Consider the following 16,820-nt stretch of genomic DNA (forward strand, 5'->3'; position numbering starts at 1 on the left):
TCCCAAATTGATCAAATAGGGAAGTTAGAAGAAATTTCTTCACACAGAGAGTAGTGGGAATGTGGAACATCCTGAACCACAAGGAGTTGTTGAGGCAAATAGCATAAATGTATTTAAGGGAAATCTAGATAGGTACATGAGGGAAAAAGAATAGAAGGTTTATGCTTGAAGGCTTAGTTGAGGAAGGGCAGGAGGAGGTTCATGTGGGCATAAACACCGGCATAGACCAGTTGGGCCGATATAATAACATATAATAATAATCCTTGCATTTGATATAGCGCTTTTCAGCCTTCTAGACGTCTAAAAGCGTTCACAGAATATACTGTAAAGTGAATTGACTGTATATTTTGTGGGGCGAAACGCGCCCTGTTTCTGTGCTGTATATTCTAATGTATCTGCAGGTCTGGACTATTCCTGTGGTGGGAACATTGCTAACCCATGCGCAAATGTGATTGAGATTTTGAGTATAATTGAGGGTGTTTTAGCTGTGTTAGTGAGATGCAGATCGGACAACTCCCTGCTGCACTCCTAGGGATAGATAAAGGATCAATACTGAATTCTCTAATAACCTGATCATTCCCATTCTTGTGGTAGTCGGTCTCTGCTCTTTGTCTAATCGTTGACTGTGGAACTATAAGAAAGGAATAATTGTTTAACATCCAAATTGTGTGCACACTACTTTATAATTAAAGTAAAGTTTCCTTACAAAGTTTCCTTATTGACGTGTGTGTTGGGGTATTACTGTAGTTTAACCAGTTAAAACCATGTAGCTTTCCAATGAAAGCATTGTCTGGCAAGCTTTCTCACTGCTTGTCCAGCTAGGACTATTCTGTTGATAAGGGCTATGAATTGCAGGGTTAACAAGAGCAGAGTAGGAAGAATCCTTATCCCTAGTGACTGGTCTACCCTTCCAAGTCCTGCTGATGAGCCAGTCTGGGCTGTGCCCTGGAGTACTACGGACACTCTGTTGGAATCAGAAATATGTTATTGCTTAAAATATTATTGTGCGTGGGTTGGAATTGCTTGTTTATTAGCTATTTAGTGGAATGACAATCTTGATAATAAATTGGTTGTGTGATCAGGAGAAAGTTGTTTATCACATGCCAGTGCCTATTGAATGGTTTGTAGACACTTATAAGGCTAATCAGATTCAGCTAAACTCTAGAGTTTATGTCTAAGGGTGACATATGTTACGGGGAAGTTGGTACTCATTTAGGTAAATTGTGAGGAGAAAATTATAGTATGTGTACCTTGAAGAGTTAAATTGGTTCAGAAGTCAGAAATGTGTTTAGAACAATTGCACAAGGAGGATCCCAGCTTGTTTAGAGCAGCCTGTAAACAGCTATCAGGTAGGTGAGGACTGGTGGTAAGGGCTCTGGGACGCTATCCTGCATGAAGGGCGCTATATAATTGCAAGTTGTTATTGTTGCTGTGTGTATAACACTGTCAGGGCACACTGTTTGTGTATAACTCTCAGTGTTGGTGAGGTCAGTTACACAGGCTTACTTTAAACGATTCCAGCTTTTATTGTAATTATATACAAAAACAATGGTTTCACTGTAATGGCCCTCCCCTCCCCCGCCACCCGCTCCACAAACTGTACAGTGCTGTTTCCCCATCAACAATGTACAGTATCCATCACTTTAACACTTTAACACACGCCGAGTGGGAAAATCTTGATCCAGCCTCCAGCCTGAGACCATGGGCACATCGTCCACCTGAGATTTTCAGGGCTTTGCTGGCGTCGTGCTGTGCTGGGGGTGGGGGGGCTGTGGTCAAAGCCGGGGGGGCAGTTATGCTTTGGGCAGTGTGTACTTGCCTTTCTTGTACCAGGACTCATTCAGACAGGCAGCAAAACAGAAGAAGGAGGTCAGGATCATCCCATAGATCTGCGGAGAGATACACAACCCAGTCTGGAGTCATCACCAGAGTAATCATCATCATTACAACCAGAGTAATAATCATGATAACCTGAGTACAATCAGCATAATCAGAACAGTAAGAGTATTATTCAGAATTGGTGGTTAATGCCAGCCAGTCATTGGGGCTGGCAATTTGGATATATTCACGCTCTCATCACTGAGCGCCCTACCTCCCCCACCATGTGTATGTGTGAGAGATTCTCCCCCGCCCCATGTTCACAGCTGGTTAGCAAGTTGTAGGATATTTAGCCAATTATTATTATTAATGATCCTTACATTTGGTACCTTTCACATCAGGAGGACATCTCAAAGTGCCTCACAGGTGTTTTACGCCTTGGGACGTCCTTGGGATGTCCTTTCAGCGCCTTGGGACGTCCTCCCGACGTGAAAGGCTCTATACAAATGTAATCTTGTTATTATTGTTGTTGCTGTTTGCGTTTCGCCCACAAAATACACAGTCAATCCACTTTACAGTATATTCTGCGAAGCACTTTGAGATAACTCAACCATGTGATAATGCGCTGTATCAAATGCAAGGGTTATTGTCTCTGACAATGTGGCACTCCTCATCACTGAACTGGGGCGTCAGCCGAGACCAGGGGTCTCCAACCGGTCTTGGGCTTTCAGTGCGATCACTGGCCGGGACTATGTGAGTTCCAAGTCCTTAACAGAGGGCTTCAATCCCCAGCTTCTGACTCAGAGGCAAGAGTGTGAGAGCCTGAGCTGGGCTGACATTGACAGTAGCTGTGGTTACCGTGGTGATCCCGATCCACAGGGTCAGGCTTCTGAGAATCACCATGAGGCTGTTGATCAGCTCCTCCAGCGCCCGCAGACAGTCCTGGTGAGGGGAGGGTGGGTTAAACATAGGGTCAGAAGGTATTGCGCTCCCATCCTCTCCGTCTGTACCCCGGACACCGTGCCGCCTGTACCCGGGACACCGTGCCGCCTGTACCCTGGACACACCGTGCCACCTGTACCCCGGATTGAACACCAATTCCTTACCTTTTGAGGCTCACCCACGAAAGCCGCACCTTCTGTGAAGCAGGTCTCATTCTCCACGATACTGTACAGGCTGAACACTGAGGTTTTCCCGCAGCATGAAAACTACAGGAGCAGAGAGAGATGATAGGAGAGAGAGGAGAGAGAGAATAGCACTCTCCTGCTTCACTACCGCAGCACCTTACAAATCATACTCCACCAGTCAATCACTTAGCCTGTTGGCCAAGACAGTGGGGAAACCTATTTCCCTTTTCAAATAGAGTCGCAGGAATTTTAATGGCCACCTGCACAGGACCTGGGCTTAACATCTCATCTGAGGAATTCAGGTTGAATTCAGGAACATTTAGCCAGATTCCGCCAAACGGATCCAAAATCGATTTCAAACTCTGGCTCTGTAACAATTGATTATAATTTGGAATGGTCTGAAGTGTTGGAGCGAAAACCAGAGAGATGTCAGACTGACACTGGAGTAGGGATCATTGAGTGCGCACGTGTGTGTGTATGGATGGGGTGGAGGGCAGTACTTACAGTTGAGTGAAGTGATGTTAAGTGGTGTTTTGATGGGCTGGACGTGTTCCTCATGTAATCTTCATAAAGGAAATCATAGACATCTTTAACAGCATTCTCCACCTGAAGAGAGAAAGAGAGAGAGAGAGAGAGAGGGTGGGAGACAGAGAGAGAGAGACACAAAAAGAGAGATATAGAGGAGAGAGAGAGAGCTCACCATGTACAGTACATCGTTGACCTAAGACATTCCCCAGATAGCCAATGCTCACCTTTATAATACTGCCTTAATGTGGAGACACCAACCGTGTACAGGAAATGTACTGCCACCCACAGCCCTCTTCGCCCCACTCTACCAGCCCCCTCTACACTCCCCCTACCAGCCCCAGCCCCCTCAGCCCTCCCCACAGCCATCACCATCCTCCCCCTGCAGCCCCTTCCCCCCACAGCCCCTTCCCCCCCCCCATAGCCCCTTCCATCCTCCCCCAGCCCCCTCTGCCCTCCCCAAACCCCTCTGCCCTCCCCCCCAGCCCCCTCCGCCGTCTCCCCTAGCTCTTCCTCCCTCTCCCCCAGCCCCTTCTCCCTCTGCCTAGCCCCCTCCTCCTTCTCCCCAGCCCCCTCCACCCCCTCCAGCCTCCAGGTCCCTCCACTTCTCCCACCCCCTCTGTCCTTCCCCCTGTCCCACCACAAGGATCAGAACTGTTACACCCAGAAACTTACCAGCTCCTTAGACGTGTATCTCCAATATATCAACTGCACTACCCCACAGAACTGGAGAGCAAAACAGAAGAAAACCTGGGGGAGAGACAGGGAGAGTGTGTTTGTGTGAGAGAGTGAGACAGAGAGTGTGAGACAGGGAGAGTGTGTATGAGAGAGCGTGGGACAGAGAGATAGGGAATTACGTTTCTGTGATAGAGAATGAAACAGAGAGGGTGAGAGACAGGCAGAGTTTGAGAGAGCGAGTAACAAAGTGTGCGAGAGAGTGAGACAAGAGAAAGTCAGTGAGAGACAGAGTGTGTGAGTGAGAAAGACAGAGATAGAGTGAGAGAGAGAGAAAGAAGGTAAGAGAGAGAGTCAGAGAGTGTGTGAGTGAGAAAGACAGAGAGAGTGAGTGAGAAAAGGAGCGAGGTAAACTGAGGCAAAGAGTGCAAGAGTAACAGAGAGGTCGAGAGGTTGAGAAAGTGAGTGAGAGACAGTTTTGTTTCTCACATGAGAGACAGGTGTCTAACACATGTGGAAACCCATCACCATGCTTGAGCGTATCCAAACCAAGCTGAGATTTCAATGCATCCCACCTACACATCGAAATCCCACAGATAGATTATTGAAATGGAATGCGCGCTCTCTCCCTGGAGGGACACACCCTGTTTACCCAATTCCGGAAAGTATTAGGTGCAGGTTGGTAAGAGCCAAGACTTGGGGAGCCCGGAGTGTGGATTGGGGTAACTGCTGGAGTCTAACCAGCTAAAACCGCACAGCCTACCATGGATATTGCTATCTGGAAAGCTTTCCTGCTGCTTGTCCACCCTATCCATTAGAGCTTTGGTTAACAGGAGCTGAGTGGGATGACTTCCTCCCCCACCATCAGCAATAGGGCCTTCTGTCTTTCTGCCCCACTCTCTAGAACTCTCTTGACTTTGCCCCCTCCCTTAGCTCCTTCAAAGCCCATCTCAAGAGCTTCCTCTTTGACCGCGCATTCGGTCACCCTCCCCACCCCGCCCCACCCCTGTCCTCCACCCCTCCTGATCGCAACCCACAGCTTGGGTGCAAATCCTTGTTTGTCCAGTGCCTTCAGAGGTCCTCCCGACGTGAAACGCGCCGTGTAAATGTAAATTGATGTTGTTGAGTTTGAGAGATGCAGCCTCTGTCCCAGGGCAAGGCCAGTCACTGCATCTCTGGAAGCTAAAATATAAAATGTGTTCATGAGGCGCCCTGTGCGGGGGTGCCAGCAGCAGAGTGTGGGTGGGTGCTGGCACCGTGCCCCGGGCTGTGATCTCAGAGTGGCAGCATCACACTGCTGCACTGTACCATTGTGTGAGTGGTGACTGGCAGGGTCAGGCTCGGAGCATGGACACAGACTGCAGCCCTCTGTCATCCCCTGGCGGCTACTGGCTTCACTGCAGTAGGAGCCGGAGGCAGTGGGTGTCTGCCACTGCCTAGCACGCTGTGTTAGTGAGTCACTGAGCCCGGCCATGTCGCCCTCTGCCACTCACTGCCAGCACTCAGTGACACAGGAGATGTTTGTGTTTAACAGTAATGGAGATCGCACAGTCTCTCAATTCAGGCAGATCAAAGCCTGAGGCGGGAACAGTGTGATACAGAGAGACAGAGAGAGAGAGAGAGACAAGGAGAAAGAGAGAGACATGAGGGGAGAGAGAGAGAGATGGAGAGATAGATAGAGAGATGTGGAGCGAGAGAGACGGAGAGGTAGATAGGGAGACATGAGCAGAGAGAGAGAGACACGGTGAGCCAGAGAGACACGGGGAGAAATGCACACACACACTGGGAGAGAGAGAGATGGGCATAGACACACAGTCAGGGTGAACAGTGCTCTGTCCCACACGATACTCACAATACCAAGCAAATATTCCGACTCCTTCAGGGTACCGACCGCACACAGCAGCCCCACCAGGATTAGGAATGCGCTGGCCGAGATACAACTGTACACACCTGTAACACAAAGTCACACACCTCTGTACAACACAATCACTCACCTGTATACAACACAGTCACTCACCTGTATACAACACAGTCACATGTTTATAACACACAGTCATGCACTGTACACACCTGTAACACAGTCACACACAGTCACACGTGTGACACATTCACACACTTGTACACACCGGTTACGCAGTCACACCCCTGTTACAACAGTCAGACACCTGTACACATCTGTAACACACAGTCAGACACCTGTAACACACAGCCACACAGGTGTTACACACCTGTAACACAACAGAATTACACACATTGTTCACACAGTCCTCTATACATGCACAAGATGTGTGCTATGAGCTGACTGGAAGCTGGCTTGTGAGTGCCCCAACCAAATTGGCGGATCGCTTTTCCGGGGGTAATAATTGCTTCAAAAAATAATACCACTAATAAATTGGTCACTTCAATCCACGACTGTTTGTGGAACACTGCTGCGTGCAATTGGCTGCCACAAAATACAGTCAATTCACTTTACAGTGTATTCTGTGAAGCACTTTGAGACATGATAAGGCGCTATATCAAATGCAAGGATGCAAAGATTATTATTATCACCCCCTCACCATGGTCTCACAGTAGTGGACACTCACTCAGGAAAGCCTCGTGCTTGCTGTGACAGGCTGATTAACCTGTAATCTCCCCAAGACAGATAGCCACCCATCCACCCAGACAGACAGACAGGTCTCTGCTAGTGCTCACCTCCTGGCTGACACCCCTCGCTCTCCCCCCACATGTGAGAGTCATTTTACTCCAGCATCAATTTTATTCCATTAAAGGTATTCAGTTCACAACCTCTCCTCTCCCCCCACACAGCTCTGTGCGTGTATGTAATTCAATAACTCAGCACAGGTTTGCATAGGAGTTCTGACGAAAGGTCAGTCATTGACCTGAAACGTTAACTCGCTTTCCTCTCTCGATAGATGCTGCTTGACCTGCTGAGTATTCCCAGCCATTTCGGTTTTATTTCCTGATTTCCAGCATCTGCAGTATTTTGCCTCAGGCTTGTATATACTGCGCACCAGACACTGGGCACAGCGAGACTCGGCCAGGGCAATGTGGGACAGATGTCTGTCTGTCCTTCCCCCACTCCACCCTGTATTTTCCCCTCAAATAGAATCTAATTTCTTTATTATATAATCTAAGACACTGGCCCAGAGGCTGTGATCACCGGGAGGCCAGGATCTGCTTCACTGCAACCCTAGTATTACAGTGTGACAGGGTGTGGAGACAAGTGACAGAGGCCTCGGCTGGGGAGGTGGGGAGTGAGGAATAAACAGCCTAACCGGCCTGCGGCAGTGGGGGGGAGGTGCACTTCCTATCACGGACAGCTCAGGGTTATCAGCAGGCAGCTGCTGGGATTAGCATAACTCACTTCCTGCTCTGCGCCGCTCGCGCTCAACCCACTTCTCCACAGCTCCTGCGATCCTGAGCCCTAACCCAGGACTCGGGATAGCAGAGGGATCACGTTTGGTACAGCGCCTCTCACATTAGGAGGACGTTCCAAATCGCTTCGCACGATTTACTGTAAAGTCCCACAATACAGCTCCCCCCAGCACTGCACTGGAGTGTCGGTTTAGCCTGAAGTCAAAATCCCAAACTGGGGCTTGAACTCACAACCTTTCATCTCCGAGGTGAGAGTGCTGTTGCCTGAGCCAGGCTGACACAGCGGAAGGGAAATGGAGAGTCGGTGACTCTGGATAGCCTGGATGAAGCAAACAGCCTGTTCGAGTTGTGAGGAAACTGTTTCCTGTAGCATAGTCCACTGCAGTTATCAGGGCACAGTCAGGGCTGTGGAGAGGGGCCCCTTGGATTCACAGGGACAATACGTTTTTTAGCCAGCAAAACAAAACCAGATAGAGTTCGATGCATCCCACCTACCCATGGAAATTCTCATGTATGTGTGTGAAACCCACCACCTGCTCCCTGGAACCCATCCCTACACCCCACTCCTATCCTTAAAAAACCCTCCCTGGACCCTTCGACCGTGCTTTCGATCTCCCTGCTTCCCCCACTGCCCTCCCCGCTTCCCCCCCTGCCCTCTTCGCTTCCCCCCCGGCCCTCCCCGCTTCCCCCCCTGCCTTCACCCTTCCCCCACCCCGACCCTCAGCTCGGGTTCGTAACTCTGTCTGTCCAGCGCTTTGGGATGTCCTCCCAACGTGAAAGGCGCTAAACAAATGTCATAATATTAATAATCCTTGCATTTGACATAGCGCTTTTCATGTCTTCTAGACGTCTCAAAGCGTTTCACAGACTATACTGTAAAGTGAATCGACTGTATACTTGTGGGCGAAATGTAATTTTGTTGTTCTTGTTGAATGTGTCCAATAGCTGTGGAATGAGCGACCAAATTTTAACTGGGGGATTGTTGACCAGGACATCGGAAAACAGAAACTCCCTTCTCTTTTCTAACAGTGCCACGGGATCTTTAAAGTCCACCTGGACAGGCAGACGGGACCTCGGTTTAATGTCTCATCCGAAGGCTGACCCTTCCTACAACACAGCACACCCACAGTAATGCGCTGGAGAATCATCTTAGACTGTGAGCTCAAAACCCCCATGAGATGTGGGGTTTGAACTCACAATCTTCTGACTCAGAGGTGAGAGTGTGAGTGAGTGAGCCAGACTGACACTGTGATATTACAGTGCTCTGTGGTTACTCACCTAAGTCGTGAATGGCTGGGTATTTGTTGTATTCTATGTTCACGTTGCGGATGGCGCTGAACTCGGTGCTGAAGGAGATCCACAAGGAGACCACGACCAGACTAACGCCCAGACTCTGTGACAGAGGAGAGCGATGAGGTAAGTGTGGGGGGGGCTTCAGCTGCTAACTCCAGAGACCACCACCAACATAATAAATAATAATAATATAATAGTGCCATACCTCAGCATTTACATCAGCAGTCACACAACTGCCCCCAATTTGCATTATTTCTTAACAGGATTCATGATTAGAACTCAATCCCGCTCCACCACAAAACTACACACTGTTCACCCCCCCTTCCCCGGCTCCAATTGGGATTGAGGACTAGTTTAGGTCCTTGCGACCATTTCTCTGACTAATTCCTGGAGACGTCTGTGAAATGAACCATCTAAATGTATCTTTTAACATATACCGAGGATATTAATACATCATGTTCCTGAAATAGTTAGTACATGAAAGAAAAATGCAGTGTAGTCATCGGGCAATGTGTTCACACAGGACTCTAAACACAGTCACTTCACTGGACAACAATTCCCTGTGAAGCACTTTGACACATTTCAACGCGATAGGGGAGCAGTATAACAGGTGTCTGACATGCGAGGAAACCCAGCACTGTGCATCAGTCTCCAAACCAAACTACCGAGGTCTCCCACGTGTCTGGTTTCCCTGTGGCTGAATGCACAATCTCTCACCTCATCCCAGAGAATACTAGGCGGTGGTTGGCAAGAGCCAAGGCTTGGGGAGACTCCAGAGTGTTCAACGGGGAGTTTAACCAACGTTAAAGATCTCATGGCGCTGTTCGAAAAGAGAAGCGAGTTCCTCTCTCCCTGTGTCCTGGCCAACAACTTCAAGCTAAAACTAAAGCTTCTCGTTGACAGCACTGTCTGGCGAGCTTGCCCGCTGCTTGGGCAGCTAGGACTTGCCTCCCTGCTAGGGCTTTGGCTTGGAGGGTGAACGGGAGCTGAATGGACCCAGTCTGCTCCTCCGAGACCCGTCCACAAGTCAGCGGTTTCTTGCAGGTTCTTTTGAGATCTCATAATTAAGCAGCGTTCCAAAAACAGCCGTGGAGCGAGCGGCCAATTTTATTTGGGAGGACTGTTGGCCGGGACTCCCGGGGAGAGAAACTTCCGTGTCTTTTCCTATAAGCCATGGGACCTTTAACATCCACCTGAAGAGGGCAAATGGGGCGAAGGGTCAACATCTCATCCAAAGGATCTAACTCCTTAACCCCCCCCCCCCCCCCACACTCCCCCACACCCACCCCACTCCCCCCACCCCCCCCCCCCCCACACCCACCCACACCCCCCACCCCCCACACACACCCACCCCACACCCCCCACCCCCCACACACACCCCACCCCACCCCCCCCACCCCAGCACTGTATGGGGTGTTAGCCACTGTACACCCAAATAATGGTCATTAAACATCTCACAAACTTCAAACTTCCGCGGAACATTAAACACATTAAACCTTCTGCAACTTCCCGCACAGAGGCAGGAGAGTAACTGCGTGAAACACGGGCAGTGACTCGCGATGGTTTGTCGGTAATCACCCGTTTCCTCCCGAGACATGACGCCCACCGGCAGCTCCCGGTGTCTCCCGGTGAGGCCGTGTCCTGATGCACTTACCGACACCCCGGCGCTGGTGCCCAGCAGTTGGCACTTAGTGGCTGTGAGCAAACTGCAGCTCCTCATGGCTACTGCTCACTGCGCTTTGTGGAGTGACTCAGCCCGAGGTCACTCTGTCAGTCTGTCCGTCCCTCCCTCTCAGCCCACCCACCCCCGGCCCGGCACCCACCCCACCCACCCCCGGCACCCCACCCCGGCACCCCACCCCAGCCTGTCACCCCACCCCAGCCTGGCTCCGCACCCCACCCCGGCACCCACCCCCCCCTGTCACCCCCACCCCCAGCCTGTCCCCCCACCACACCCCCACCCCAGCCTGGCACCCCCCCCACCCTGTCACCCCACCCCAGCCTGTCACCCCCCAGCCTGGCTCCGCACCCCAGCCTGGCACCCCCACCCTGGCACCCCCACTCTGTCACCCCACCCCACCCTGTCACCCCACCCTGGCACCCCAAACCAGCCTGTCACCCCACCCCAGCCTGTCACCCCCAACCAGTCACCCCCACCCCAGCCTGGCACCCCCCCCACCCTGTCACCCCACCCCAGCCTGTCACCCCCACCCACCCTGTCACCCACCCACCCTGGCACCCCACCCCAGCCTGTCACCCCCACCCCCCAGCCTGCACCCCAACCCAGCCTGTCACCCACCCCACCCCAGCCTGGCACCCCGCCCCACCCTGTCAACCCACCCCGCCTGTCATCCCCAGCCCATCCTGTCATCCCACCCAGCCTGTCACCCCCACCCAGCCCAACCTGTCACCATCCCACCCCAGCCTGTCACCCCCACCCCAGCCTGTCACCCCACCCAGCCCAACCTGTCACCCCCACCCAACCTGTCACCCCCATCCCAGCCCAGCTTGTCACCCCCAGCCCAGCCTGTCACCCCCAGCCCAGCCTGTCACCCCACCCCAGCCTGTCACCCCCAGCCCAGCCTGTCACTCCCAGCCCAGCCTGTCACCCCCAGCCCAGCCTGTCACCCCCCCCAGCCTGTCACCCCCAGCCCAGCCTGTCACCCCCAGCCCAGCCTGTCACCCCCCAGCCCAGCCTGTCACCCCCAGCCCAGCCTGTCACCCCCAGCCCAGCCTGTCACCCCCACCCAGCCTGTCACCCCCACCCAGCCTGTCACCCCCAGCCCAGCCTGTCACCCCCAGCCCAGCCTGTCACCCCCAGCCCAGCCTGTCACCCCCAGCCCAGCCTGTCACCCCCAGCCCAGCCTGTCACCCCCAGCCCAGCCTGTCACCCCCAGCCCAGCCTGTCACCCCCAGCCCAACCTGTCACCCCCAGCCCAGCCTGTCACCCCCAACCCAGCCTGTCACCCCCAGCCCAGCCTGTCACCCCCAGCCCAACCTGTCACCCCCAGCCCAAACTAACACTCACTCCCAGCCAAGCCCTGCTCTAGCCAGTCACTGGGTGCTAATCCAGTCAGGCCCAACTTAATTACATAAACTACATAAAAACAGTCTGTTATAAAGTAAAAATATAAAAGTCATTACAGATATTTATAGGAGAAACAACAACAAACACATCAAAGACAGGGCAGGGCAAGGCTGTCAGTGAATACAGCCGAGGAGACCTCACTGTGAGATTAACACCATCCTTACTGTGAGCCCCCGGACCACTGAAGCCGTCGGCTCCACTGCCCCCCATCCCACCAGCTGCACTGACCCCTGCTCTACTGACATCCCCACTCCACTGCGCACCCCCCCCCTCCCCCAACCCACCAATTCCACTAACACCCCCGTCCCACTGTTGATACTGCTTGGCCAGCCGGGTGGTCTGACACATGCGGAAACCCATCACCACGTTTAAGAATATCCAATACCAAATGGAGAACTTGCACTCTCTCGCTGTCGGGACGCACCTTGCTGACCTAATTCCGGAGCGTATCAGGTGCAGATTGGCAAACGCCAAGGCTTGGGGACGCCAGAGTGTGCTGGAGTCTAATCAGTTTAAAACCGCACAGCTTTGCCATTGATATCGCTGTCCGGCAAGCATTCCCGCTACTTGTCTGGCTAGGGCCACCCTATCTGGTAGGGCTTTGGCTAACGGGGTTAACAGGAGCTGAGTGGGAAGAATGATGTTCTCAGTCTGGAGTAAGCAGCTCTAGACTGAGGTGATGCCGGGACTTGCCAGCAGGTGGCGAGGTTTGATGCTGACAACCGCCTCTCGCAGGACTGAGTCCCAGGAGGAGCAGTTGAGTGTCTGAGCTTGACCAAGGGAATGATGAGTACAGCACGTTCCCCTCTCTGCCCTAGTACAGAACCGTAGACATTTACAGTACCGAAGACAGCTGTTTGGTCCATCGTATTTGGGATGCTCTTTCAAAGAGGAATCCATTCAGTTCTATTTATCCGTGTTTCCCCATTTCCGCCCCCCCCCGGATATGGTTCCTCTCTGGATGTCTATCTCGCTCCCTCTTGAAAGCTAATCTGGATCCTGTCTATACCATCACACCTAGCAGAGCTTTGGCCATCCTAACTCCATGTTAAACATTTCTCCTAATCTCCACCTTCTCTCACTTTCTAACCATTCTAAATTCATACCCTCTAATTACCGACCAATGGAAATCATTTATTCTAATTGACTATATCAAACCGCCTTATTGGAGGAGAGATAAGAGAGTTTCCTTGGAGCTGAACTAGCGCTGTGGTGTGCATGGGCCGAAGGACCTTCTTGGCTCATCGGCGGAACTAGGAGGGACAGACCAGTCACTGGGGATAGAGATTCTTCCCACTACACTACTGTTAACCCTGCAAGCCAAAGCTCTGACGGGTAGTGTAGTCCTAGCTGGCAAGCAACGGGAAAGCTTGCCAGACAGTGACATCAATGGCAAGCTATGCAGTTTTAGCTGGTTAGACTCCAGCATTTACCCTAAGGCACACTCTGGAGTCCTCAAGGCTTGGCTCTTGCCAACCTGTGCCTAATACTGTCTAGAATTAGCTAAGCAAGATGAGAGTGTGCATTCCATTCCAATAAATGTCCCCAATAAACGGGAATTTCCATCTGTGGAGCTCTCAGTTTGGTTTCGAGACTCTAAAGGATTGTGATCATTGCAAATGTTATTGCTTATTGTTTACGTGTGCTAAACAAATTGCTTGTGAGTGAAGAACTAAGTGAAGAACCACAATCACATCACGGTATTGAGACTGTAAAGTGCTATTCACTTTACAGTCTATTCTGTGAGGCGCTTTGAGACTCTAGAAGACGTGAAAAGCCCTATATCAAATGTAAGGATTATTATTATTATTAGGTGACAAGAACAGCAGCTTGTGATATAAAGGATAGATTGTTTGCGCTCAATATTTTTGGGTGTCAAGTGATTACAAAATAAGTCAATGAACTGTACGATCAAGAGCATATCATGGTAACAATAAGGGTATAGTAACAATATGTGGAGTCCTGAAGTGTAATGGTTAGAGAACTCGCCTCGCAAGCGAGAGGACCCAGGTTCAATTCCTGGGCGGGGCAAAACCTTTGGCAAATTTCCTTACTCCACACGCCTCTCTTTGCCTAGCTGTAAGTAAGAGCCCAGTCGATGGTCGATTGTTGGATCACTTTCCCGGGGGAACTAATCCCTCAAAAAAAAATTGTGTGCAAATTGGCTGCTGTATTTGTCTACAAAATACACAGTCATTACACTTTACAGTTTATCTATTGAAGTGTTTCAAGATATCCTCCTGACACGAAAGTCACTATTTTTATTTATTATTTTATCCAAGTTAAGAAACACCTGTTTTGTTCTCTATTCCATCAGCGGCTCCTCACCTTAGGGGCTGACAGCATCACCATCCATGGTTGCACACTCCACCTTGCTAAGCCAGTCCTTGGCATCTTGTTTGACCCTCAACTATCCTTTCTACCCCACATCTATGCCATAACCCGCTCTGCCTTCCCCCACCTCCACAACATCGCCCGGCTCCACCACTGTCTCACACCACAGGCCACCAAAACCCTCACATATGCTTTCATTACATTGAGTCTTGACTATGCAAACTCATTGCTTGTCGGCCTCCCCAATTCCTCCCTCCATAGGTTGCAGATCATCCAGAACTCTGCAGCCTGTGTCCTCTCCCTCACTAGGCTCGGTGACCTTATCACCCCCATCCTCGCCCGACTCCACTGGTGTCCCATCACACAGAGTATACAGTTCAAGATCCTGGTCCTCACCTTCAAAGCCCTCCACAGTCTTGCTCCCCCAACCTCTGTGACCTCCTAACCCTCTACCATCCTGCTCGCTCCCTTCGCTCAGCGGGCTCTGGCCTGCTTCACGTCCCCCACCTCACTTGCCCCACTATTGGTGGGCGGGCCTTCTACCACTCTGTTTCCACCCTCTGGAACTCCATCCTGCAGGCCCTTGGCCTCACCCCCTCCCTTGCCTCCTTCAAGACCCATCTCAAGATCCTCCTCTTCGACCATGCTTTTGATCTCCCAGCTTCACCCCCTGCCCTCCACCCTCCCCAATTCCGACCCCCATCTCGGGTCCAAAACTCTGTTAGTCCAGAGCCTTGAGACGTCCTTCCGACGTGAAAGGTACTATACAAATGTAATTTTGTTGTTGTTGTTATTTCACCTAAAATGGGATCATTTGCCTCGCCTCTGCACTCGCAATCTCTCAATATCCCCCCTCTCTCTCCTGCCACTCTGCAATCTTCCTCCCCTCTTTCCCCTCGATTACCCTTCCTCTCCCTCTCTGTTGCTCACTGTCTCTCTCTCTCACACATACACAATCACGCTCACTCTCTGTTGACTATCTCTCCCCCTTTCACTCGATTTTCCCTTTCTTTCTCTCACACATGCTCTCTCTCTCACTGCTCACTCTCTGCATGCCTGTGATGTAAACATACCCAATCTCTCTGCCACACTCATGCATCAAAGTCTCTAACTCCTGGTTGCCATGGTTTCCGTTCTGTGAGAGCGGAGCAGGCCGGCACTGGGCGTTAACACTGTAAACAAACCACATCAACCGGGAACGGCAATCAGGGCACCCTGGGCTCCCTGCCCACTGGAGCTCTCTAATCCCATTCCCTGCTCTCTCCCCATCATGTCTGTGCTGATGCTCGCTCCCATCACTGGAGCCCTTTACTCCATTCTACCGTCTGTCTGGGTATCTGAGAGTCTCTCTGGCTGCTGCCTGTCTGTCTGGGTGTCTGTCTATCTAGCTGTGTGGTTGGCTGAGCGTCTTCTGGTTAGCTTGCTGTCCGTCTGTCTGTCTGGGTGTCTGTCTGGCTAGCTGGATGTCTTCCTGGATGTCTGGCTGGGTATCTGTCTGGCTGTGTGTTGTGACGCTATGTTGGTGCAGCTCTGCACGGTTGGCAGTGATGAAAGACCAGCAGGGTGTTTGCTGAGCAGATGTCTGATTACTTGGCTTGTGTGGCTGATCATTTGTAACGTGTGCTGTGAACTCAGGGGAGGCACAAGTCTGTTAGTAATCAGCTGGTGTTTGCTGCTTGTGATCAATCCTTGCTGATGCCATGGGCTAGGTTGAGCCTACACCCACTGTCTGCCACCCTCACTGCAGCCAGTGGCCAAACGCATTCTGTGGGGTAAACCATAGGTAAGCTATAGGTAGACCAAGTGTAAATCATGTGTATTGAGGCTCTCTTTTGTATTACTTGTCAACAACAATAACAAAATTACATTTGTAAATGTCAATTTAATAATTAAGGAAATCAAGGGTCCAGTACAGGGCGGTAATAGTTTTGAGTGAAATATGCCTTTCAATGGCTCTGTCGTGCTACGTTTCCAATCAGATATATTGGTCAAGTTCATCATTGTCATGTATCAGGGCAATTGAAGGGCAATTGAAGGACTTTTTTCTCAGCCAGAGTAAGATAGCCAGTGAGTGCCGTGTGAGTGCTGTGTGAAGATAGGTGCATGCCCACAAGCGCTGAGATAGCGCTCAAATCTGGCCTAACGGTCCACCGACAAATCTGGCTGGACCTCCTCAAAATCTACCGCTCCACTCTAGCCTCGGCCAAGTCGTCCTTCTACTCCAGGATAATCCTGGAGGCGAAGAACAACCCCAGGCTTCTGTTTTCTACCGCATCCCGACTCCTCTGTCCCCCCCACCACCCCACGCAGGTCATCTCCTCCAACCTTCACTGCGAGGAGATGCTGGATTTCCTTGAATCCAAAATCAAGGGAATCCGCTCCGCGGTCACTCCCCTTCCAACTTCCACCCACCCCCCACCCCTTCCCTCCCATACTCCGACTCCTACCCATCCTCCCCTACACACCTTCGAACCCGTTTCCCCACCCTCTGTCACCAAACTCATCCTGTCCCTGAAACCCACCACCTGCTCCCTTGACCCCATCCCCACTCCACTCCTTATCTCCCAGCTCCACCTCCTTGC

The 16,820-nt window shown here is 51.4% G+C and overlaps 1 protein-coding gene across 2 annotated transcripts; it reads right to left on the minus strand.

Moving 5' to 3' along the window:
* Positions 1-1,502: 1,502 nt before the first annotated feature.
* Positions 1,503-10,619, minus strand: LOC103174829 (tetraspanin-32). Of its 2 annotated transcripts, none has more exons than XM_007887394.1 (8): positions 10,471-10,619; positions 8,802-8,916; positions 5,998-6,095; positions 4,146-4,220; positions 3,450-3,551; positions 2,925-3,026; positions 2,677-2,760; positions 1,503-1,889 (listed from the first exon to the last, which is right to left on the minus strand). In XM_007887394.1, exons 1-8 carry the CDS (start codon positions 10,534-10,536, stop codon positions 1,794-1,796), a joined length of 738 nt encoding a protein of 245 aa, XP_007885585.1. In that variant the 5' UTR covers positions 10,537-10,619; the 3' UTR covers positions 1,503-1,793. The 2 variants fall into 2 exon arrangements, with proteins under 2 accessions (XP_007885585.1, XP_007885584.2); XM_007887393.2 differs by lacking the exon at positions 10,471-10,619 and adding an exon at positions 9,534-9,937.
* Positions 10,620-16,820: the final 6,201 nt, after the last annotated feature.

The sequence above is a fragment of the Callorhinchus milii genome, unplaced genomic scaffold, assembly GCF_018977255.1.
Source record: "Callorhinchus milii isolate IMCB2004 unplaced genomic scaffold, IMCB_Cmil_1.0 Scaffold17, whole genome shotgun sequence".
In the NCBI taxonomy this organism is placed as follows: domain Eukaryota; kingdom Metazoa; phylum Chordata; class Chondrichthyes; order Chimaeriformes; family Callorhinchidae; genus Callorhinchus; species Callorhinchus milii.

Coding starts and splice junctions, on each gene's coding strand:
- LOC103174829 (XM_007887393.2), bottom strand. CDS start 9,878: ATGAGATCTCAAAAGAACCTGCAAGAAACCGCTGACTTGTGGACGGGT. Junction 3,552..4,145: donor GATACACGTCTAAGGAGCTG/GTAAGTTTCTGG, acceptor TTCTCTCTTCAG/GTGGAGAATGCTGTTAAAGA. Junction 3,027..3,449: donor TAACATCACTTCACTCAACT/GTAAGTACTGCC, acceptor CTGCTCCTGTAG/TTTTCATGCTGCGGGAAAAC.